The 24,737-nt window shown below is 38.2% G+C and overlaps 3 protein-coding genes across 6 annotated transcripts in view; 2 read left to right on the top strand and 1 right to left on the bottom strand.

Moving 5' to 3' along the window:
* The window catches only part of ppp3cb (protein phosphatase 3, catalytic subunit, beta isozyme), a 48,634-nt gene extending 39,742 nt beyond the window's left edge, over window positions 1-8,892 (bottom strand). For all 3 annotated transcript variants that reach the window (XM_082177027.1, XM_082177029.1, XM_082177028.1), the window contains exons 1-2: window positions 8,797-8,892; window positions 7,034-7,588 (exon numbers count right to left, since the gene is read on the bottom strand). In XM_082177027.1, coding sequence (XP_082033153.1) covers window positions 7,034-7,091 — 58 coding nt within the window. In that variant the 5' untranslated portion in view covers window positions 7,092-7,588; window positions 8,797-8,892. The remainder of the gene's footprint in view (window positions 1-7,033; window positions 7,589-8,796) is intronic.
* A 209-nt stretch (window positions 8,893-9,101) lies between these two features.
* On the top strand, window positions 9,102-16,295 carry ube2d2 (ubiquitin-conjugating enzyme E2D 2). Its single transcript, XM_082177202.1, has 7 exons — window positions 9,102-9,363; window positions 10,601-10,664; window positions 12,504-12,535; window positions 12,876-12,953; window positions 13,315-13,420; window positions 14,248-14,341; window positions 15,158-16,295. The coding sequence occupies exons 1-7, from the start codon at window positions 9,340-9,342 to the stop codon at window positions 15,201-15,203; spliced, it is 444 nt and encodes a 147-aa protein (XP_082033328.1). The 5' UTR covers window positions 9,102-9,339; the 3' UTR covers window positions 15,204-16,295.
* Window positions 16,296-17,298: 1,003 nt separating this feature from the next.
* Window positions 17,299-24,271, top strand: LOC309504161 (CDGSH iron-sulfur domain-containing protein 1). Of its 2 annotated transcripts, none has more exons than XM_082177214.1 (3): window positions 17,299-17,467; window positions 19,057-19,229; window positions 23,743-24,271. In XM_082177214.1, the coding sequence occupies exons 1-3, from the start codon at window positions 17,395-17,397 to the stop codon at window positions 23,830-23,832; spliced, it is 336 nt and encodes a 111-aa protein (XP_082033340.1). In that variant the 5' UTR covers window positions 17,299-17,394; the 3' UTR covers window positions 23,833-24,271. The 2 variants fall into 2 exon arrangements, with proteins under 2 accessions (XP_082033340.1, XP_082033339.1); XM_082177213.1 differs by having other exon boundaries at window positions 17,300-17,467; window positions 19,027-19,229.
* Window positions 24,272-24,737: the final 466 nt, after the last annotated feature.

Below are 24,737 nucleotides of genomic sequence, written 5' to 3'. Positions count from 1 at the left end.
GTGCAGTAAACAGCAGTACCGCAATGCACTGGGCACTATATCCCACAATGCACTGTGCTCAAATACTTTTTGTGACAAATGAACCAAGTAATATCAGCTGCAATGTTTTTACATCCTTTTCTGGCCTCATTACTTGAATAGACTGCCAAGAATTTACAGAAAATTTGATTAAAAATGCAAAATAACTCACTGTAATATGCTGCCTTCAAGTCGTGTAAGAATGATTGTATTCGTAAACACCACTTTAAATTCGTAATTCTTTAAGCTCTTACTTTCTAAGCTGGGGCGTGTACATTTAAAAAATCATGGTGGAAACGAATGATTAAACTAATAAGTATTGGTTATGATAAGTAATTGTGAATGTTTACGTACACTTTTTATTTGTGCACATTTTGTGCGTTCTAAATAAAGAAAAGCGATAAAACATGCTAATTTAGACGCTTGAAGCAACAGACTTGTGCGTCAAAACATTTCCCATCATTCTCTGTGGCAGAATGAGAATACACTGATAAAGCATCCATTACAAACCTATGTGCATTTTTTACTTTAAAACATATTTGTCAATAGTGAAATCAAAAGAATTTTGAAATTGGCCAATATATCTATTTTTACCCCGACCACAATCACTAAAATGAACACATTAACGCAATCACATCGTTATCTTCCAGACTACAGGAACATCCTATGAGGATTAAACATGCATGTAATGAGGTCATGTGACAAGGAACTGCAATGCACAAAATGACAGCTCTAGTCCTTCCTTCTAAATAAAAGAGCAAATCGGCGTTGGAAGCTCTGGCTTTCCATAGAAAGGAATTCGATAAATAGGAATTCAAATAAATAGGAGTTGGTCTTGCTAGCCTGAAACAGCTGCCCGGAGGCGTTGCAAATATGGCCGCCAAGTGAACTGACTTGGAAAGTCGGTATGAAACGGAAGTTGTGATTGTCTTTTCTTCCCTATTGTGACGTATATCCAAGTGAAACGGCTTCTCAAGCAAGAAAAAATGTAAGGTGTGGAATTGTTTGGATGGTTATGGTTTGTTATTGCAATGATGTCATGTGAGTGACAGGTTGCCCCGCCCTCGCGCCTCAACACATCGTCAGAGAAGAGAAGAGAGGGAGGGAAAATTATTTTGATTAAAAATAATGATGTGCATGGATAAATCATTTATAATAAATACTATAAAATTCCATAAAAAAAAAAAGACTTTCATGCTGACTTTAAATAGTTGACAATTTTCTGTGTATGCTGTGCAGTAGCAGTGCTCTAGAATTCTATTCCAAACATTTGCCTGTGTGTGTGTGTGTGAGAGAAAGAGATTGCTGGGACACAAGCGCATGCACATCCATCCATCTATCTGCTGTCAAGTGCCTAATTCCCCGTCTCTCCCACTTCTCATCCTCCGCACTTTTCACACATTCCCCCTCTCTTTTCTTTCACCTGCTCCCGTTTCATTTATCACCAGGCTCATGTCAACACTCTCTCTTAGTTTCTGTGTCGGGCTTTAACATCTCCCTCGTGTTGCGTGTCGGTGCTCAGCAGGAGGCATGCATGAATTAACACAGACACACAATCTGGAGAAAATGTTGATCTTTGAAGTCGTTTCCATAATGCCTTGAACGTGTATTTCTGACTGCGTGCAAATAATATATTTCTGTTTTAAAACCTCCCAGGGGCCAAGGACACCTATTAGTACCAATCATAAAAAATACACTATGATGCAATTAGAATAGTCATTATTGTCGCATTACTACATTCCTTCAGGAGACAGATGGCAGTGAGGCGCATTTTGTCTCGCAGAGAATGCAGCACATAATAACTTGTGGAAATGAGCAAATTCATCTCAAGCACTCTACTCGCTTACTCTGTGTCTCTAGCATGCCATCTTCCATGCACCACTTTTACTCTGTTACTCCCTAGAAATGTTTGCAAAATGTACTGTGGTGTTACTGGACTATGGTAATACCATGATATCTTGGATCAACATCTAAATACTTATGCCCAGCATTCCATACTACAAAATATTGGACATTGGTACCACAGTATTACCATAGTTTGTAGACTATAATGTATTTACTTAGCTTGACATGGATTTCTTTGAGGTTTCTTGGAGTAACCTTCTGGACACTGCACTATATTAATATTTTGTTTTTTCGGACATGGTACCACCATGGTATTACTATGATTATATTGAAGCAACATCTAAATAGTTATATCAATCATCCCATCCCACCCCCATCCATATTGGACACTGTTACTATAGTATTACCATGGTTTCTAGACTAAGACACATACAAAATGTCATGGTAATACCATGAAGTTTATTGGAGTAGCATGTAAATAATTATCCCAAATGCAACATCTTCACTAAAAAAATACTATGGCATTATCATGCTTTTTAAGTGAAATGCAATGGTATTACCATGTTTTTGGGCATGCACCATAGTACAATCATTTTTTGTATATGTACCATGGTAATACAAAGGAATTCTTACAGTCCTGTGTAAATAGTTCTCAATAAATCTTCCAAACCATACAAGCAAGTACTATGGAGCAGTGATGGTTTCAGATAACAATAATAATATTACAGTACTTTGAAATATGCCATAGCACTGAAATTCATGTACTATGGTATCTACATGGTACTTCAAAGAACACCGTGGTAATACAATTGTGCATGTCCAAATTATCATGGAAGTACCATGGTACTTTGTGGTAAGTTTTAAGTGTAACAAAACCGCACCATTGTAACGTCATGCTTTTTTAAACATGGTAGCATGTTTCTTGATTTCCATGATTATCCAATAGTACTGTTTGGCCTACATTGGAGAATATGTAAATACCATGCAATATATGCACATATACAGTATATGAAAGTACCATGGTATTACCATCTTATACCCTGTATCTTGGATACACCACAAGATACTTTTTCCCTTAAGCTTTCCTGAACAATCAAGCATTTTCACACTTCAGCTGCATCCTAATACCTTTCTCACCTTCACACCAGCTGCTTTGCCATCCTCGTACACCAGCTATCTCTGGACACGCTCTCACACAGACCTTCCCAAAAGCTTATAACCCAACATACCTAACGGTTAATATTACATAAGTGTGACACATATGCCACACTATGATTATTTAATGCAGAATGGCATATGTTGCTAAATAATTACAGGCGGCCACACTCCAGGGTTAAGGAAAAGCCCTTTACAATACACACCACATCTCTCTCTCTCTCTCTCTCTCTCGCTGCCCAAACCTCCCTCGCTCTACACAGTACGGTGGTCCAAAGCATGCCTCCCTGAGTCCCCTGTCCGCTCTTATTGTCTTCCATAATCCAAACAAATTCCAGTGTTGATCACATACACACAGGAAACAGATGCCTTCGGGCAGCTTTTGAGTATGCACAGCCATCGCTGACGTCTAATTAACCCCTCTCTCTACTAACCGCCCACACTATACATCCACATCCACATATCCCAGCATCCAGTGATGCTGTAATGCCCACATCCTCTCTATATGGCCTTTTTAGTGGGTTTTATTTTATCTTTTTTTTTTCTTGCAAAAACTAGAACTATGAAAATGGCTGTAAACACTGATTGGTATTGGCATTATGATGGGTTTACATTAACGTATTTGCTCATCATCACATGAAATATATAGTACTGCAATGCACTGAAATGCAACTTGCTTCCTGCAATAACGTTTAGCTTTTATGCCTTTGGGATTTCTGCAGGCACTAGATGCAGTGCATCCTCTGTGTGCAGCCTTGTTTACAGTGTGTAACGCTGTACCAACGAATCGATAAACTGCTTTGGAATGATAGACTAAGGCTACGTTCACACTGCAGGCTGAAACGACCCAATTCCGATTTTTTTGCCCCTATGCGACCTGTATCTGATCTTTTCATGACAGTCTGAACGACACAGATCCGATCTTTTCAAATGCGACCCAGGGCACTTGGGTATGTGGTCCCAAATCCGATACATATCCGATCTTTTCAAATGCGACTTCAGTCTGAACGGCCAGGTCGCATTTATCCGACCCGCACGTCATTGATACGCGAAAAACGTCATAATCCTGCGTTGAAGTAGTCGTCGGTTTGAAAACGGACTGCATATTCGTCGAGCTGAGGTAAATCTGCCGAACGGGTCGACCTCGACGAGCCCGTTAATTAAAAAAAAAAAAAAAAAAAAAGCCCACGGCCATTATATACGTTATGTTAACTTATTTGTGCTGAATCTGATATTAGATAGGTCAGCGGCTGCTGTCTGGCTCTTGTGTAACGGTCGCTGCGCGCGCTCGTGTGTGTGTGTGTGTGTGTGTGTGTGTGAGTGTGAGAGAGAATCACAGTTAAAGTTTAGCTACTTCCGCAAACAAAAAGTGACGTCGTTGACCGTTGAGTACTCTTCTGCGCATGCGAGTCACTTCTGGGTCATTTCACGTTCACACAGGAGATCACAAAAGGTCGCATTTAATTGGAAATGTGAACGGCCTTGCAAAAAAATCGAATTTTTTCAAAAAATCGGAATTGAGCATTAAGCCCTGCAGTGTGAACGTAGCCTAACATACCCTCATAGGCCATCTATGCAAGGATGTCCATGTCAGTGCACGAGCTGACATTGCGAGCATCTCAGCGCATTTTCCCCGCATGACAAGAGTGCACTCGTGCAAGGGCTCGAGGCAATGCAAATTTTACATAATTACACGCACAATCGATACGTTAACAATCATCTCGTTATCCGAGTGCTGCTATCCGACAAGCGCGCGCACTGACATTGGAGTAAAAGATGCGTAAAGGCGAGCACAAGGAGATGCATACAATAATGCAGGAATGCAATGCAAAAGCCACGCTACCTTTAAGTCGTCCTTTCGCTGTCATCCTCAAACTGCCAAAAATATTTCATTGGATCGAGATGCTAATCTCTCTCTTGCTCTCCTCCCCCCTCTATCTCTCTCTCTGGGGTAACCTGGCACTGTATAACAGTTCATCTATCCGCCAGCAGGCGCGCGCAGCCGTCGATACGCTCCACATATGTGGCAAGCCGGTTTCACATTTATTCTTTAAAACGTTTGTCTTGATTTATGTTTCTAGTATTTATTTTTAATTGCTATGTGTAAAAATTCAGTGTAAAGGTAATATAGATACAAGTACATTTCATTAGTTACTAGTGTCTAGCCTACTTCACATTACTGCACTTATTAGATAGGGTACAATGAGGATAAAGTGGCACACCTTAAGAAAATTTTGCTTTTCACTACGCCCATAATGTACGATTGAAGAAACAGAATTATATCATAAAAGTGGTTTGTTCGTTTAAAAATCTTATAAATGTATCATTTTTAAAGCCCACATTTTGTCCAGGTTAAAAGATACTTTAGCTAAAAATAATATGTTTTTAATAATAAATGTCTAAGTTAATACTTGTTCAAAAAAATCACTTTAGCAAAGTTTGTTTATTTTCTATTTATTTTGATAAATAAAATAATTAAATTTTGCTCAATAAATATATTAAAATTCATTACAATACGTTCATTTTAAAAATACAGAAACGAAATTATTTTAAAAAACAAAAAGTTCTGAAAGCATTGAAAGAGATCCCATTAAAATGTTATATAACAACAATAAAGTAGCAATAAAGTAGTGTAAAGTAACAATAAATATGATGTTTTATTATATGATATGATTAATATCATATTTTTTTAAACATGATGGCTTCATTATAAATATGGTGATTATCTCTAAGGTGGACAGCCAATTTAATATATATTATTTATCATCTATTTAACCATGTCATGTCAACAAATGGAAAAGTCAGCCAGCTATTTATTATCATGTTAGTTATTGTGCCTTTCACCCGAAACAGCAGGAGCTTTTTTTACTCCAAATACCATATTTTTACATATTCTTCCATTATTGAAAAACTGTTGCTTTATTTACCTTGAACAAAACTGAAAATCATTAACAAGACCTTTGTCAAAATATAGACAATAATTGTATCGATTTTCATTAAACAATAAATATTAGATCAATTTAGCACAGAGTCAACTTTGTGCTGCTGCCCGCGAGCGATATTTTTTTTTCCCAGGATGGTAGGGGAAGACTCATGAATATTCATTAGGGAAGTCATCCCTGATTGGTCTGATGACCTACCCCTAACCCCACCCCTAAACCTACCCGTCACTGGGGGTCTTATGACCTCCTTAACCCCACCCCTAAACCTACCCGTCACTGGGGTTAAGACCAATCAGGGATGACTTCCCTAATGAATATTCATGAGTCTTCCCCTACCAATCTGGGGAAAAAAATATAGCTGCTAGCGATTGCAGCCAAATTTCCACGTGCATCTTGAAAAGAGGATGTTTAGGAAAGCTCTGTGCCATCTAGTGGTTTAGAGGAGAATATAATCAAATGCGCCTTTTACCCCGGTGTGCCTTTAGCCCCGTTGTACCCTACTACATAATTTGAGTCACTATCTACAGGTTGTAAGTAATAATTCTTATTCTAGTAGTTAACAACAGTGTTTTTTTTGTTTTTTTTGTTGTTGTTTTTTTAGATAGTGACTGATTGCAAAAAATAAGGAATAGTTTCTGATGAATGAGCATTAATGCTAGTCACTGAATAAGAATCAGTATATAATGAAGTTAATGACGCAGAACTGAAAAGATACTAGTCCATGAATTACTTGCAATTAATAACATAATAATAGATGTTAGTTTTAAGGAATAAATGTTAAGCTGGATTGCCATATCTCGCCTGCATCAGCATCACTGAGCATATAGGGAGCCTTAATGGGTTTGCCAATCTCATAAAGGAAAGAAAGGTTGTTGTTTTTTTAAGGCAAACACACTATATGATCATCCTTTGATCACTGATCAATCATTTATGCATGAATTATCACGTTTTTAAAACCTTACAGTGCATCATCATAGAAACAGAATCATCGCAAACCATTCACAATCGCATAATGCTGCATGCTTAAATGTGCTGAGTATGATTAATAAAGAACACAACAACAATGCACTTACATTTGATTACGCGGTCGGTAGGGTTTAAACCCATGATGTCTGTGCTGGACATTCTCATGGGTTGTTGTAGATAACGGGGAAAGTGCGCCTACTCCTAACGGGTGAGCGTGCGGTCTTCGGTGCTGCGGGATGCGCGGGCTGCAGAAGCCGCATCACTTGGTGCGTCTCTCCTCAGTCCACCGTCGGTCAGAGGGAAAGATGTGTCGCAGCTGATCCGGGGGAAACAGTGATGCTGGGGATGCTGGACTCTGCCTGGTGCCGTGTGGGGGCGGATGGGTAGACAGATAGATGGATGGATGGATGGAGCAGCAGCAGCAGGAGGGGGGCTGGGAGACTTCTGCTCGGTTCAGGGTATCCTCAGCGAGTTGCAGCACCACCCCGACATGGCGAAGACAGGAACTCCCACGCTCTGGCTTGCAGGGACTGCCTCATACCGCCATCACGCGGAGGTTGATTTGGGGTTTCCCTGCGCACGAGATGAGAGAGAGAGCGCGCGCGCCAAGGCATTGTTGCTGCTTTATTGACGTCAGTCTTTTTAATGCGTAGAAAGTCTATCTGAATGTACAAAATACAAGAAAATCTGTAGTATGGATGTTAAAAGAAGAACCAGCGTCCAAAGGTGTATTGTGAATGTTGAAAGAACAAACAGCTTCAATGTTATTATTATTATTAGGCCTAGGCTGTTTAAATTATCTAGAATCTATCCATCCATCAAGAATGTTGTATAAATACCATTAGAATGCTGTTTCGTTACTACCCACTTGAAAAAGACGTAGCCTACTATTAGATGTATTAAAAATGTAGCCTACTTGAGTGTTTTTACAATGCAAATATACTATAATGTACTACATTATACATTATGGTATTACAATTGTTTTTTGGTATTGCAGCATGTTAATACCATGGATTTTGGACACCATGGTGTTATTATAAGTAAGCTGCCATATAATAGCATGCAAATAATGTCTGATAGTCATTCAGTACCGAGATTATCATTGCATCATCTAATACCATCACTTTATGGTACTGCCACACAGCACACATTTTGCAGTATTTTGTTGTGTTGTATTAATCAGTATTATTTTGTATTGCATTGTATGTTGCACATCAACAATACTATTCTGTTCTATTCTATTGTAACTGAATGATTCCACCTTAGTCCTTTTTTTTCTCTCAATGAATGTGTTTGTCTGAATGGGGTAGAGGGCATAAATCTGTGCTGCAGGATAAAGATATCACGATGAAACAAAGTATTTTAGGAATATAGGCCGATAGTTTGATCTTTTTGGATTTGTGTAATCAGGATTATGAGGATCAGACAAAAGCACCTAAAAATATGTGCTATTAATTGTTTAGACAATCAAATATTAGAAATGAGAACAAAGGCAGGTAAGACAATACATAAAGGTTTCTAATGCATCAAATCAATTCCAATCAGAATATATATATATCATATATATAAATTAAACCTAAAAATATACAGGTAAAATGCATACTTACTAACATAACTTAATGTGGCATGTTTGATAAAAAATAATGAATAATTGCTAAATAATAAAACTTGCACAGCAGTGGTCCCTAGTTTCACACACATTCCATTATCTACAGACGATAATCTCGTATTTTGCCACGATAAAACATTAATTTCTCAAATATCCCTCCGCAATGGTGAAACTTCCTCTAGTCGAGGGTATGTATGTTATTGTCATTTATGTTGAAATAGAATAAACTGCTCTCCTCATTTGAATGTAAATATGACTTACAATAAACATCTCGTCAGATCATATTTATATTCTCATAGTTCTTTCCATTCTATTTCTGAGGTGATCATCAAGCTCGTTTGTCGGCTCGAAATGGAAGCTTTCAACCACAGGCGTTCATTTGGGCTCTATAGCATTAAAGTCGCTGAGCACTGGCCGCCATTTTGGCTCCGCTATTGCATCAGTTTCGTGATTCACTACAGCATTATCTAGCAACTGGCGTCGGCGCGCAATCTGTCCCCGGCGACTGCGTCCATTGGCGGAAGGATCTGATTAGAGCAGCGCAGTCTGCGTGATGCGGTAGCTACTCGCTGCCGCTGCTGCAGGAGGAAGGACCGAACCGCTACCAGCACCACCTTTCAGTTTCGCCTTCAAATTACACCAACCGGCTCCGTCACACACACAGAACACCGACTGAATTATCACCCCAAGGCGTCCTTTATTACGACACCCGAGGGGTTGGCCGCGTTGAAATTAAAGAAGCGTCGTTTTAATCGAGTATAAGTCTGGTTTTTGTGTTTTTGACAGCAGTAACAGCACAACACAATGGCTCTGAAAAGAATCCACAAGGTAAGAGAAGGAAGTCACGGGCGCCATTGCCCTATTCCGCATCATCCTTCCTATTTTACCCTGGAAAGGCGAATTAAGGGATGTTACTGAGAAGTTAAAAGTGTTAAGTGTGCCGCTGGTGGGTTGACAAGTGTAGTAAAGCACCCCGGTTCGACGGTTCGGCCCGGGCTAACGGTTAGCATGTTAGCTGGCGACCCTCCGTCGAACTGTGTGAGACTGATATCAAATGATTCTACCGTTTCACTTTTGTTTGTTTCCCATCGCTTTTAATCTCAAACAGAAATAAACAGGCATTTGAAATGGAAGTCGGTTTGCAATGGCTCACTTGAGGATTAATGTTATCTCATGATAACGTGTTAGCATGCTAACCCTTCGTAGCCAAAAATGCTAAAGGCCCGTTTGAAAACCTTAAACAAAGATCGTTTATATCCTCCGCAACATCTTCAAGTGACTGTGTTTTTATCATCAATATATTAATGTACAGTGTTATTATGTTGCATTTGTTTATATCGTGCTGTTTTGTGTTGTTAACTGGCTAACCGCTCAGGGAGAGGCATCTGGCCCATCAGTTGGCTTTTGCATTTATGTGTTTTTAAGTAATTTTCGGATTATATTGGTGGTTTATATAGTTAAATATCTTTTTGTCCTTAATAACATCTTAATATTTGGTGTTTGAGTCCAACTGTTCGATTTTAAAGCCAAACTCTCACATTATATATCTGGATATTTGAGGTTAGCTCGTGGCGCAAGCAAATTGACGTTATGAACGTGGTCCAAAGCATTCATATTCACATTTATGACCCCTTGTTGAGTTTTTCTGACAATTTTGAAGCTTTTTAGTTCTCTCGGGTTTCAGTAGAACATACTAACCTGAAAACAAATACGTTACATAAGCTGTGGTCACCTCTCATGTCATTACAGCAGCAATAACTCCCATTACACAAACTGTTATGTGTCTGATTTGATTATTGACCTCTTTATTCTCTTCTTAGTCACCCAACCAGTACGTCGGTTTGGTGTATTTTACTGTCATTTTGTCAAATGCACAGATATTTGGAGTATTTAGTTTCGGTGTCAGTTTCTCAGTTTCATTTTGGTGCTTCATTGTTAGCAGCGTGTACTGCAGGTGTTTCAGGAAGGTGATCTGGACAGGTGATTCACAGCTTTACCTGCTGGGTTTCAAGTCATGGTAGGTGAGCACTTTTTAACCTCCATTTTTGTTTCTGGTGTGTTTCAGGAGCTGCATGATTTGGGCCGTGACCCACCTGCTCAGTGTTCAGCGGGCCCAGTAGGGGATGACAGTAAGTAACTCGCTTTACCCACCGATGTATTTGACAAACTAATGTATGTTTATTCTTCCCAATTCAATTTACAGGTATTCTGAATATGATCACTGGTAATTTCTGCTTTGTGTTGCAAATTCAACATTCACTTTTAATCCATATTCCTGGTTTTGTTTTGGACGATTCATGGTGCACGTTATTCTAAAAACAAAACATTTTGTTTTCGTAATTATTGATGTAATGAGTTGTTTGCCAGAATAACCTCTCTTTCGGTTCTTCCTCATCAACATCCTTCATATAGAGACCACTTATCATGAGCCAATTCATTCAAAGGGATAAAGTTCTAAAGCCATATTTTTAGTCTAAGGTACATCAAAACTTGAGCATTTTTTAGATAGTTAGACATCATAAAAGCCTGTATTGTAAGTATGCATGTTAAGTTAAGTTTGAGAAATACTACTGATACATTATGGTGTAACAACTAGTCATCTACTGTCTGCTGACATTTTAAACAGTGGAGTCTTAAAGGCATAGATATGCTTTTTATTGTTTGTTATTTCGGAGTGTTAAATGTTCAGAATCAGCTCTATATCTTTGCTGTCGGGTGAAAACCCTGTATCCAGAAATGCAATTTTTCAGGAAATGGAAAAAACTTTTTTTTTTAATAATTAGCCTAAACTCCATGTTTTCAAAGTTGATATTGTGGAGTTATATATGTTCAGACACTTGCATGGGTCGTTATATTTGTAACATTTTACAGAAATCAAGATCAAATGAAGTTAAAAGGTTTTTGACCAGCGGATTTAGGAAAATTCCGGACATACGCGGATTTAGGAAAATTCCGGACATACGCGTTTTTATTGGCTGCATCTGAGGCAGTTAGTTACATTTTCAGCAACATACAGATTATAAAGCTTATTGTAGCTATGTTGGCGCTCAGTTTTTTTCTGTCATTTAGCCAAAATCTCATGTTATTGAGCGCAGGCTATTTAAGACATACTGGCTATGACTCGATGGCAAATGCTAGACTAAGACACTCTTCTCTGCTCCTCAAATGCATAAAAAAATAACCTTTATGTATAGTGTTTGAGTAAAGAAACCGCTGTACTTATTAAATAACCAGTTTTTTATTTACTTTCGCATTGCAAACCAGCAGAGACGGTTCAAACTGTGCGCCGTTCTTCATTCACGATAGAGGGGAGTGGAGTTATGAGGTTTTAGCCACAGTTTGAGGAGCCAATGAGGTTTAGTCTCATGCTCTTTTAATACTTTTAATTACTTAAATGGTTGCAAGAACAACAGACAGACATAAAGGCTGACCAATCGTTGTGATTTATGAAAAAAAGACGAAATATGAAGATTGAAGATATGAAGGTTTCTGTCCTACAGCGACAATATGGTGACTTATAGGAACTGAATGGCTTCAATCACATAATGTCAGTTCTTTTTCCTGTCTTGATCATGTTTTCTGTGTGCCTTGATAGATTTGCTCATCAATATCTAGTGTGAGGCTCAACCACAAGACAAGGGATTGTTTGAACTGACAAATAACATGTATAGCTTCCCTCAAAAGAGTCGACACTTCATTAAACCATGAATCATACAACCATGACCCACTTAGTGCCTCAGAGACTTGACTGAAATATGACAACATAATTGTACCCAAATTTGCTTCATCATATTTTATACTGTATTCCTCAGTGGGCTCTTTTTTTTTTTTTTTTTTTTTTCTGACAAGACTGATCCTGAGCTTGCCAATCAAAATTGTATCTCTGAGTATTAGAAAGATTTTAAGAATGTAAGATAAACATGATGTTATACAGGCTTTCTCTGACGTTTCTGTTTGTCTTGTTTCAGTGTTTCATTGGCAGGCCACAATAATGGGACCAGTAAGTATTTTTCTTGTATCCCCTATAGTGGCACACGACATTACAGAAATCATTTGAACTTGAAGCATAATAATGTTATCTTGAAATGATGTTGTCTCTAAATTTTGAAGATTAATGAAGTTAGACCAGGTTTAGTTTTAGAATGATCAAAGATAAATGTAAAAATAAATAAATATATAATTCTTTTAAAATTTTGTTGGTCTATATATTTCAACATTTTAAACTTTTGTTTAGAAATATATTTCACTTTTTTCTCTCCATGAATATAGCTAGGGTTACTGGTATGGCGTTAAACTATAAACAAACACATTTAATTCTAATTAAAATGTTTTCCCTACAGAATGACAGTCCTTACCAGGGTGGAGTGTTCTTCTTGACCATACACTTTCCCACAGATTATCCCTTCAAACCGCCAAAGGTCAGTAACGTCCACACCAGTTTGGCACAGCTTCTCAGGTGTTTTGGTTATTCTCAGGTGCTGCTTAATTATTTGTCTCTTTGAATCATCTCATTTTACCAACCTGCACTTTTTTTGCCATGATATGAGGAAATGTTTTTCCTCCCACCATATAGTCAAATAATTCAGCTTATCAAGACTGTAAATCATATGGAGAACACTTAATGAATGCAGAGAATCTTGTTAATTTCAAGGAATCCAGTGCTTGTGTTTGGATTTTAATCTACATTAAGAACTGTTCTTGTGTTGGCGGTAGTAATTACTGTTTAGCCTGAAACGGGTGTGTTTTGTGTGCTTATGTTTTGTCTCCTTCCTTACTCAGGTTGCGTTTACCACAAGAATCTATCACCCAAATATCAACAGCAATGGCAGCATCTGTCTGGATATTCTGAGGTCACAGTGGTCACCGGCACTCACCATCTCCAAAGGTAAAACACCACCAGGGTTCAGCTATTAGTTTTCAAACTGTCTTTTTGACAATTCATTCCAGAAATGTTGTTTTCTTGGCCTCAACCTCTATGTTCCCATGGTCAAGCCTGTATGGATTTTATTGGGTTGCTTCCATATGGACCCATGTGGTGTTCTGGAGAATTCTGACATATCCTAAATTAATATAGACAAAATATTCAAAGCTAAATTGTGTTGTTTGGATGCTCAAGCTCTCTCATAGCTTGAAGTGCTGTGAGAACTGCTTTAAATAATGTAGCAGTCCAAATCCTATTGGGTGTTGAAATTTGTTACAAGCACAATTAAAGAATTTTGTGTGTTGTGTACAGAATTTTCTGACCTTTTTTAAACTGAAATTTATCAAATGATTGTTATCTGTATCTGCCATGAAAAAGCCTTTGAAGCTGGTATGACAATTATTTCTATGAATAATCTGATTCTTCAGTTTAAAATCTGCATCTTTAATATGAGAGAAATAAAAACTAGAGAAAGCAACATTGGAGAATATTTTCAGTGTTTCTTCCTTTAGCGTCTAATTGTAAATGCATGCAGCTTAAGGCAAATTTGATGCTTCTCAGGGGTTTTTTTTTTACGAGTACAATTTCTAACTATATAGTTAGATATACATTTTCATTTATGTACATTTGAGCTGTACGTAACAGATTTTTGGTGCTTAATTTATTCCATAAGGAATGAGTGTCCTGATATTAGATGACAGCTGTCTAAACAAGGACAACTCTTTTTAAAGTGCCTTTGTGTTATTTTTTACGTAAACTTTTTTTTCTTTTTTTTTTCTCTTGCACTTCAGTTCTCCTGTCCATCTGCTCCCTGCTGTGTGACCCCAATCCGGACGACCCCTTAGTACCTGAGATCGCCCGCATTTACAAGACTGACAGGGAAAAGTGAGTGTCCTCCTGTGAACTAGATCAATACCACACACTGTGTTTGCCCTAACGCTCTTCCCCATAGGTGCTGTCTTGCAGTCATTTGCATTATTAGCCATGCTATTGCCTACGCAGTTTCCTATTTACATTGTCACCTTTCTTCCCTATGAAGGTTACACTGATACTCTGAAGTCTTGTTTTGTGAATAATTTGCTCTCTTTTTTTGCTGAGCCTTGTAGTTGACTGTAAAGCCACAGAAGAAGTGGAAATATTTTAAGTTTGCTATAATTAAAAAAAGAAAAGAAAGCTGTCTTCAATAGCTCAAAAAAGCAACAGCGTTTTCTTTTATCCAAACAATACTGGACTGGGTGTAATATTTTGAACAGGACAATTTGTTTATCAAATTCAACAGAAAAGGTTGTTAAATGCCAGCAGGCGCCCATTAGATATTTTTTTTTTTTTGAACTACCGTTACTGGCAAATGTAGGTGGAAAAAGCAATTGAGGCTGCGTCAGGACCTTATGAGAGTTCAAGGGATTACTGAAGAGTTTCTATATAATTGCATGCCAGTCATTGGTGATGCCCAACATTTTTCAACATGTCAAAGGGATCAAATCACATTTTCATCTGTCTTTAGAGAAGTTGATCGTACTTCACAAACACACATACATTCCTGCACTGATGTTTAAGTCCCATATAGTTGTTGACTGCCCCATCTTTCAACAACAGGTTCCTTTCAAAGTCTGTATTACCTGTTATGTGTCATGCAAATATTTTGCTGGAATGTTATGCTGATTTTTTTTTTTTTTTTTTTTTTTTGTCTCCCCCTCACAGGTACAACAGAATAGCTCGGGAATGGACACAAAAGTATGCAATGTAGTTTTGGAGTTAGAATCATGATGGGAGAAAATGACACCTCTCCATCTTAAGATTAGGGGAGATTTTGAACGTTCAAAAGATTAAAAAAAAGAAAAAAAGCTTAAGAAAAAAACAGATCTTGTTGGTTTCCATTGGAGTGCTTTCTTTAAGCCACGCCTCCCCTCACCAGAGCACCTCCCCCACTCTTAGCCCTCTGGCAGCCATGGTGTACATACTGAAACTTCAGCTGTAGCCCCTTTTCCTCCCCAAAATTCAAACCTCCACTCCACAGCTCCTGCTTTACCTTCTCCGTTGCTATAGCGACGTACCCGCTGCTTAGGATCAGTCCGTATCAATTTTGCTGTAGAAGATGTTTATGGCTCTAAAAGCATTCCTTGTTGTTTTTAAGCACTGGGAAGGGAGGGCTATATTATTATCATTTTTTGATTTCTCCCTGCAATTTGTGATAGTCTGGACATAGAGGGATATGTTTTTTACAGTTTACTTTTTCATTTCCATTTCCTGGGCTTCCAACTGTACATTGGATCAGGAATTTCTTTTTTTTTTTCTTTTTTTTTGATTTCTTTACTGCAGAGAAGGGAGGGGTATGCTGGCTGTCTTTTTGTATAAAATCTATCAAAGGAATTCTTTTAAAATCATAGCAGTTAAAGGAAAATGGACCTCCTGTCTTCTCCTTTGGAGTATTCTAATGGACTTGAATACTATGAATATATATATTTTGTTTCCATTTGCCATTGCAAAGACTCTCTACCCCTTTCCTTAGCCACGACCAACTTCACAAACATTCACCATCACGAAGGGTTTTGGACCAGTTATTTAAGGCAGTCTCTATAACATGCGTCTTATTGTTTTTCTTTAGTTTTTTTTCTCTTTCCCCCAACCCACCCTTGTAACTCTTAGTTTGCTTTTTTTTCTTTTCCTGCTCTTGTTGAATTAGATGCTAACATGGTTCAGCCAGACTCGATTGGGTCCCTGGGTGGGAGGACACAAACTCCTCACAGACAAACTTCTGTATATTTAATTTCCTGACAGGCTCGTTGAGCTTTGTGTGTTGATTAAAACTGTGTAATAAAATGATTACTAAAGTCTGAAATGCTTTGTGTCTGCATGTTTTTTTTTCTGACATTTATTAAACAGGTGGTGTACAGGTCTTGTTGCAAAAACACTAAACTTTGTCCTTTGTTTGGGTTTTAATAGTAAAGTAAAATCTCTGAAAAAATTAAATTCACTTATCTCATCTGCTTGCCCAGAAAATAAATGTAATCAATTGCTTAAAGTTGCAAGTTTATTTATATAGATAAATAAACTTGCAACTTTAAGCAATTGATTACATTATATATATATATATATATATATATACATATATACATATTTAAATATAATTATTCATAAACTTTTTATAGGAGCTTTTTCCAGTTTTGTGTGGAGGAACAAAGCACTTGAAAATAATATGACTGAAGCTTGGTTTTACAAACAGGGCAGGCCTTCAATTAGGATGTTTAAGTAGCTTTTATAAACGTGACTTAGAAAAAAAAAACATTACTGTTGTGCATCTTGAGACAAAATGGCAGTGATGTATTTTAAGATAAGTCAGTGCAAGTTGCTTTCAGTTAAAACAGCTTAACATGCATTTTAGTTTGGACTAGCTTAAGCCTTGTCTGTGAAACGGGGGTGAATTTATTACATGCACTACAATTTACTCTAATATTTCATAAAAATCTATCATTTACTAACTACAACTTTGCAAGCAGGTGTCATGAAATGTTTAACAATTGTGTTATGGGCTATTACAAAATAATTAAATTCATTTGAATTATTTACTGATTTTTATATTTTGGTTCTTCATTATTTTTCAATATGAAATCTTGTCGACTGACAGTTTAAAGATGCCTCAATTCCTTTTTTGCAGTTAAGTGAACGCTCAATTGAGGTTTTGTTGTTTATGCAAAATTTTATCTTACGAAATATTTAAATATCAAGACTTTAAACACTACCAAACTGCTAGTGGAGCACTAAGGATTTGGGCACCATGTTTACAGCAAGTGCGAGATCACGCTCTCCAGCCATTGGTTGAGATGTTCAGTGACGCAATCACGCAGAGTTTCCGCAGTCACGGCGTCCCTCTGGTTGGGTTCAGCGTCTCTCAGACCTTGTGGTGCCCTTAAACTTGAAGTTATAACAAGTCTACCGTCATGGCATCTCAAGTGCCGGGGCTTTCAGCTCTGATTAAACCGGGGTTAATACCGGGTTTCAAGGTTTCTAAAGGTAAGAGCGATTTTTGTTTTAATATAAAGCCGATGGCAACCTTGATCGATTGCAGTCTAGCAAATGCTAAGCAATCAACACATATTTGTCGGCATGTTCAAATTAATGCTGTGAATTAAGATTTAAATGATTTTAGATTAAGTTATTAAATTGGGATTCTAACATGCAAAGACGCTTACACTGCATGCACGCGTTATTGTTATGTCATAAGTGCAGACATTATACAATGCATTTTGGATATTTAAATCAATGCAATGATTTATTAGGCAATAAAACTGCATCTTGATGACATGTCACTGTGCAGCATATGTTATGCGGCAAAACATGAGTTTGACAAACTCGATTGTTTTCATATCTCGCGATGAACGAATAGTTATTTTGAGTTATTTATAGGATCTTTTAAATGAATCATTTGAAACAGATCGGTCTGCACGATTCTTACACGTTTTAGCTTTCACGTACTTGCAGCAATATGTTTACAACTCTTTTTATTTATTTGTTTTATGACAGTTTTTAGAGTATGTAATACATCATCTCGAGATGTCAGTGATCACGTGATGGTCTCAAAGAATTGCGAAACGAATTGTTCGTAAGAATCGATTCGCGGAAGTCAGTTGAACAGTCAGAGGTGAATCCTTCTCACCTGACCAAGATGAAAGACACATGTAATACCTAATCACATAATACGCGATTTCGGACGCAGCTAAACACTACTAACGTCCAACCTGGATTTACACAGTCTGTATCAGTGTCGACATACTGTATGTCATAACACGTGACTACATTTTAGTGCTGATTGAGTTTCATGGGTTTAGGCCATCCAGGTGTCATGACGACTTTAGGTCACATGACACATAAAGATATGTCTATATAATCCCAGAAAATACCTGTATTCTGTACAGCATGTGTTTTGTTGTGTGATGCAGATATCATATTTATCTGCAAACCATGATTTAAAGTCCTTAGGCTGTGTATTTGTTGTTTGGGCACTCAGATTTTTGGTTTACTGATATAAAATTGTAAAGTTATTTGCTATAAAACTGTTTGTTCCAAAGGGCCATTTTGTTTTATTTGTATAATTGTTAATTAATAACTAGCCTTCCTGCTGAGTAATGGTGAAATTTAAATTCATATCGATTTTCTTAATTCATGCATTGCAGAAAATATGGAGCTATTGAATTAGGCAAAATGAAATTGTGAAATTGTTTATGAAGTTATTTCTAAACATATAAATAAGTGAAATTAAAGATAGAAAATCATATATGTTTAAAAATGAATTAAAACCAGAAAGCTTTGAAATATTGCCACAAACTATTCATAGTTGGACATGCTTTTAGACATGCTTTTTCATTACTGATATTTAATCCAGAATCCAGAAAAAAAATCTAGAAAAAAAAATCTTTTTTCTCCCTCGTCAGACCCAAAGTTAAAACAAAAGCTTACCTAGACAATAGAAATATGTGATATGCTTTTAATAATGAAAGTGATGCTGAGTGTGTAGAGCAGGCAACCTCCCGGCCCTCTCAAAAACGAGCGCCTCCTCGTGTGTACATTTGCAGATCAGCTGACCACCATCGTTCCCATTGCAGTGGCTGCGGCTCTGAGCACATACCTGCTGACGCGCTACTTCAGTTCACAGAGCAGTCCCCAGAGCAGGGTCAACCAGTCAATCAACAAAGACAGCCCGAAAGTAGTGCACAGCTTCGACATGGAGGACATCGGCAACAAGGCCGTCTACTGCCGCTGCTGGAGGTCCAAGAAGGTGAGTGAAACCACCGCGATGAATCATGCTAATAGGATTTAAATTCCTGCTGAATGAACCCGCTGGTCTGTTTGGAGATTATCTGTATGAACTATGTTTAACCCTTTAAAGCCTATTGTATCATATACATGAAATTCTAAGGCCTCTAAATTATTAACATGATTAAAACTTTGTTGAAAACCTCTTGTACACAATCTACTACTTACTTAAAGGTATAGTGGAGGATTTTCCCGAATTTTAGAAAAGAACCGCCCTCTCCACTTTTTGAAAAAATGCACATGCGCAACACTCTACCGGCTCCCGAGAGGGAACGCCTATTAAACGTGTGCACGAGAGAGCGTGACTTGTGCCAGGGCTAGCATCGCTAATCATAGCTTACATTAACTTTTACTAGCATGCCAAACTTTACCTGTCGAGTAGAAACTTCGCGACTGAGGCATCAGTGGGAAGCCCAACCTGTGCTTTTAGCGCACGCCAGCGTGTGAAATATTCTCCCAAAAACACTCTGGTCTTGTTTCTTTCTTCAGAGGCCTTTCTCTTCTTGTCATACAATTTGTAGACACTTTTTCTCTTGCGACCCTCAGACATTTTGAAAAAACCCGGTGAGAACGGCGAGCTTCAATGAATGGCTGAAACCGTAGCCCACCACACATATACACCTGAAAGTGCGCATGCGCAGAAAGCGAAAACTGCCTAGGGACGAGCACGTACGACGGCCTTGCGTAAACATATCACCAGAATGATTGACAATTAGGAGGACCAATAGTCTTGATGATCCACCCGGAAAAAGAAAATCCTCCACTATACCTTTAATTATCCATTAGGGCTGGGACAATAAATCGATGCATCGTGAATCGAGAAATGATTCTGGATCGATTCCAATTGAGCTTAGTTTTTAACAGCAGATGGCAGTGCGTGCCGTAAACTGCTGCCTTCCAATGCCTTACACACACCACTTGAACCTTCTATAAAATAATCATTCATATAGTTCGAAAAAGTGGAAGCGAATTACAAGGGTGTTTGCAGTGGGCTGTTTACATTAAACTCGCGTCATAAAAGCATTCTGAGGTGCAAGTACATTCTCAGAATCAGCTGAACCAGAGCCCGTCTACGGAGAGCCTGGCCACTCCCGTCCTATTGTACCGAATTTTGGTTGTAGTTTCACCAGAGTTCCACTGGGGGCGATCGCCCATGAGTGCAAAATGAATGGGAGTCTATGGAGCTAGACGGCTAAATTTGTCTCTTTAACCCGATTGCCGTTGAGAAATCTCAGATTTGATTGTTGGTTTTGCAAGTTCAACATGGGTTATAAGTCGAAAGTTGAATTGAACGAGTACTTATGTCCTTTCGATTTCTTACAGGTTGAGTTGTTGTTGCCCATAACACGCTAGCATTCAGCTAATGAACGCTGATTGGTCAGTGAAGGACTGATTACGACCAGAGATACCGCTTGATGGCATCGTGGCATCCGAAGCGGGACCAGAAACAAACAAAACAAAAACTCTTCTAGCACGTGTATTTACCCGTGTCAGCTGTGTTGTCGATGCCTCGAGAGAAAAGACAGTGCCGAGCGCGAAAGCACCAAAGCGACTGAAGGATTGCCGTAAAGCAGTATCTCTGGTCGTACGATGTGTATGATGTCATTGACATTTTAAAATACTTTTTAAAGCAAATAAAGTGACTCTAAAAAATCTAACACCCAGCAATGTGTAATTTCTTTGCATCTCCTTTCGAATACAAAATTCAAATTAGTGGGAAAAGTGGATTTTGAGTGGTATAGCTCCATAGACCTCCATTCATTCTGCACTCGTCCTGTGAGCGCCCTCATATGGAACCAGAGTGGAACTGCAACCAGTTCAGAAGCCGGAAGTTTACTGAGAGTGGAACTTCTCCCCTTATTAGACATTCTCTGGCTGAAAGCATGAGCGCTCTTCTTCGTGAGCATTTGAGCGTCATTCGTAGCCTGTGATGCATTCGGGAAAAATTGGAATCGATCCACGAATCGTGATCAAGCGGCAACCTCCCTGTCTCTCTCTTGAAACCAACACGGAAGTGAATTAAACGGCAATTCATCAACTGGCCGCTTGAGGCTGGCTGCAAAAGTGAGTCAAATCTGCATCTCCTCCATGTTAAAATGGGCAATTTTACAGCAGAAAAAAACATATTTACAGCCTGGAGCAAAAAGTGGCTTTTGGATACAGCTAATTTTGCCCTTCATGACAACTGTGAAGGGGGTGAATTTTTTTATAACTCATCCATTTAAATTATATTAAGCCTTAAATTTCTGCACAATTAAGGGTGTCCACTTTTGAGTGACAGGTGGATTCCCGCTGCAGTGGTCATTAGTCATCATTAGCCATTTGTCTGCTGTTTGTTAGCCATCATGTTACCTCAGCTCATTGTCTGACTGTAAAAATAAATAAATTCGGGAGTGACGCGCTACCAAGATGGCGACGGTCGGCCACGCCCACTTTAGGCTTCAAAAACGGTCTTCAGAAACCTACGGGTGACATCACAGACACAACGTCCATATTTTTTTACAGTCTATGATCGTGATGCATCGATATATTGTCCCAGCCCTATTATCCATACATCATTTTATAGAAAAAGCATGTTAAAATATAAGTAACACTTGAGACAACAGGCTTTTGAGGAACGTTTTTTAATCTCTTTTTTTACATTTACACGACAACGATGTACTTAAAACAGAACCTTTTTTTTCCTTCACGTTTTTCACTTACAGATCCGCAAAAATGACTGATGTTGTATTCTGCTGCCAGGCCAGTAGATGGCGATGTCACTTTGTAAAGAACACAACACACCTATAGACTGAACACGTGATACGCATGCGCATGACGTCACCGTTTTCACAAATTCGTGTTTTTGTAGTTTACATGGAGAAGATAACGATAGTGTTTTAAAAAACTTGCACTTTGAAACCTGTTTTCAAAAGTTTGCGTCTTCAGGCCCCCAAAACACTGTTGTCTTGTAAATGAACGGCCAAAACGCATAAAAAGTTTTCCATTTTTAGTCGAAAACAGTGTCGTATAAACGGCCCCTTAATCATCATTGTACTGTTTATCCACCTGACTAAAAACTATAGAACTTTGATTATAAAACGTAGCATTTAAATTACACCTTGCTAAGGGCACATTTACATGACAATGATGTACTAAAAACAGAAACGTTTTTGCTTTGAGTTTTTTGCATATAGATGCCGACATTGCCAAAACTATTCCGTTCACATGGATCAGCGAAAACGACTAAAAATGCTGTATTACGCTGCCATGCCAGTAGTTGGCGATGTTTCTTTACAAAGTGACACTACGTGCCTATAGACCTTATGCGCTAGAGAAACGAGGGCGCCGCCATCTTTAGAATATTGTCTTTTAACTTCCGTTTTGCGGTCGCTCTGTATATTTCTATGGCATTGCTGTCCAGGAGTAATTAGCTTTTGAAGTGGATTGTAATGTAAAGTTAACGAAAGTTATCATGAGGATTGTAATGTTTAAAGCAGATGACTTAACAAATGTCAGTCGACCGGGAAGATTTTAAAACGAGCCGTTCATTAATAAACATGCAAAATCGCTGTGAAAATACAGACCGGAAGTCAAAAGACAACGAGCGCAACGCTGAAAAGGGGCGGGGCTACATAAGGTCTATAGACTGAACATGTAATGTGCATGTGCATGAAGTCACCGTTTTCACAAAAAATAGTAAAATAACTTTCAAAAACGTTGAAATCGGTTTTCAGGCGCCAAACGTCATTATCGTGTGAATGAACAGCCAAAACGCATAAGTTTTCCATTTTTGTCGAAAATGGTGTTGTGTAAACATTGAGAGATATTTGAGATATTGAGAGACAACTGATATTTAAATGCATTTTATGCAAGTAGTCTGTTTAACTGTTATAAAGAACTATAATGTACTGATTTACATTATACAATCTTATGTATAACATATACATACTAACACATTTTTGCTCAGTTTGGGCTACTGAGGTGTTTTCTTCCTCCTCATAAATTATACTATATGAGCCATAAAATCCTGCTGTATCAAGTATGATCCAAAACATAATTCTCATATTAATATAATTCTTCATTTGTAAGTCGTTTTGGACAAAAGCATCTAATGTAAATTAAATGTAAATGTAGGCCTACATAAAACACTTTTTTTTTTTTTTTTGATGTACTGTACACATTTTAGATAAAGGTTCAGTAAACTGTTTCATCAAAGTTATTTCTGACTATTATTTGAAATGTCAGGCTTTCAAGGGTTAAAGGTATAATTCACCCGAAATGGTGAATTCTGTCATTTATGCACACACTCATGTCACTGTTTGCCGCATCCTGAAGCGCCATAGTAATCCACAAGAGCTTCCTGTGGATGTATTAATGCAAAGTGCTGGAATAAACATCAAAACCACAGGCTGCGTGCAGATACGTTATCATGCTCTCGGAAAGATCATCATGCGTGGTTGTGATTTGTATGTATTTGTTTGTTCCCTGGACAGTTTCCCTACTGCGACGGCGCACACACCAAACACAACGAGGAAACCGGTGATAATGTCGGACCCCTGATCATTAAGAAGAAAAACCCCTAGATATTCTGTGTGTGTGTGTGTGTGTGTGTTTCCATCAGTGTTTTCCATCCACTGGAGGTGAGAGTAACTGGATTGAATTGAAATTCTCAGTGTTAATGCATCTCGTTCACACAAGGACTTCCTGTAGCACTGCAGACATGCATCAGCAAACACGGTGTGGTTTTACGCTTGGTCTTGATCTTCCTCTCCAACTCTTAACACGACCCATATTATACTCTAAAACAACTTTGCACTACAGCGCAGATGAATGTGGATGAGTGGCGGGCCAAAACTCCTACGCACAGTTTAATCAACATTTTAGTGATTATGACTTGAACATGTAGTTTCTACCATATTAGGTGTAAAGTTAAACCGGTTCCATTTTCAAGACTGCATATATAAGTATATTTTGCTGTACAATGAAAAATGTCATTTTGAATAAACGTGATTTGCAATGGTCGTCCTTGTGTCGTTGTTTCACGCTCTATTCTGCGTATATTCACCGAGCAGGGTTATCTCTACCCACAGTTTTAAAACAGGATGTGGGAGAGAATGTGCTCTACTTCCTGTACTGCTGCAAAACACAGGAAATAGAAGATCCCCTGCTGCAGTTCTGCTTACATCCAGCAGGTGGAGCCACTTTATCAATCCACTGCTCCTGGTTTTATTTAGAAGATATTGTGATCACCCCTGTGGCTCTGAAGGATGTGTGAGATTTTAAGATAAAACGAAAGGCTTTTTTTTTTTTTTTTAAGAATGACGCACTATGTACTCAACCATGTAGTGTATGAATTGTATAAGGCTATTTTGTCATCCAACATCAGGATCTGATAGCCCCTCCCCTCTTCTACATAAGTATAGACAGTTGAGTGCATGAAGTGTCCAACATTCCACACTTTTTTTTTCCGGTTAAGTGCATCATCCGG

Source organism: Leuciscus leuciscus (genome assembly GCF_965113295.1).
Source record: "Leuciscus leuciscus genome assembly, chromosome: 8".
Taxonomy (NCBI): domain Eukaryota; kingdom Metazoa; phylum Chordata; class Actinopteri; order Cypriniformes; family Leuciscidae; genus Leuciscus; species Leuciscus leuciscus.
This window is presented reverse-complemented; position numbering and strand designations above follow the sequence as displayed.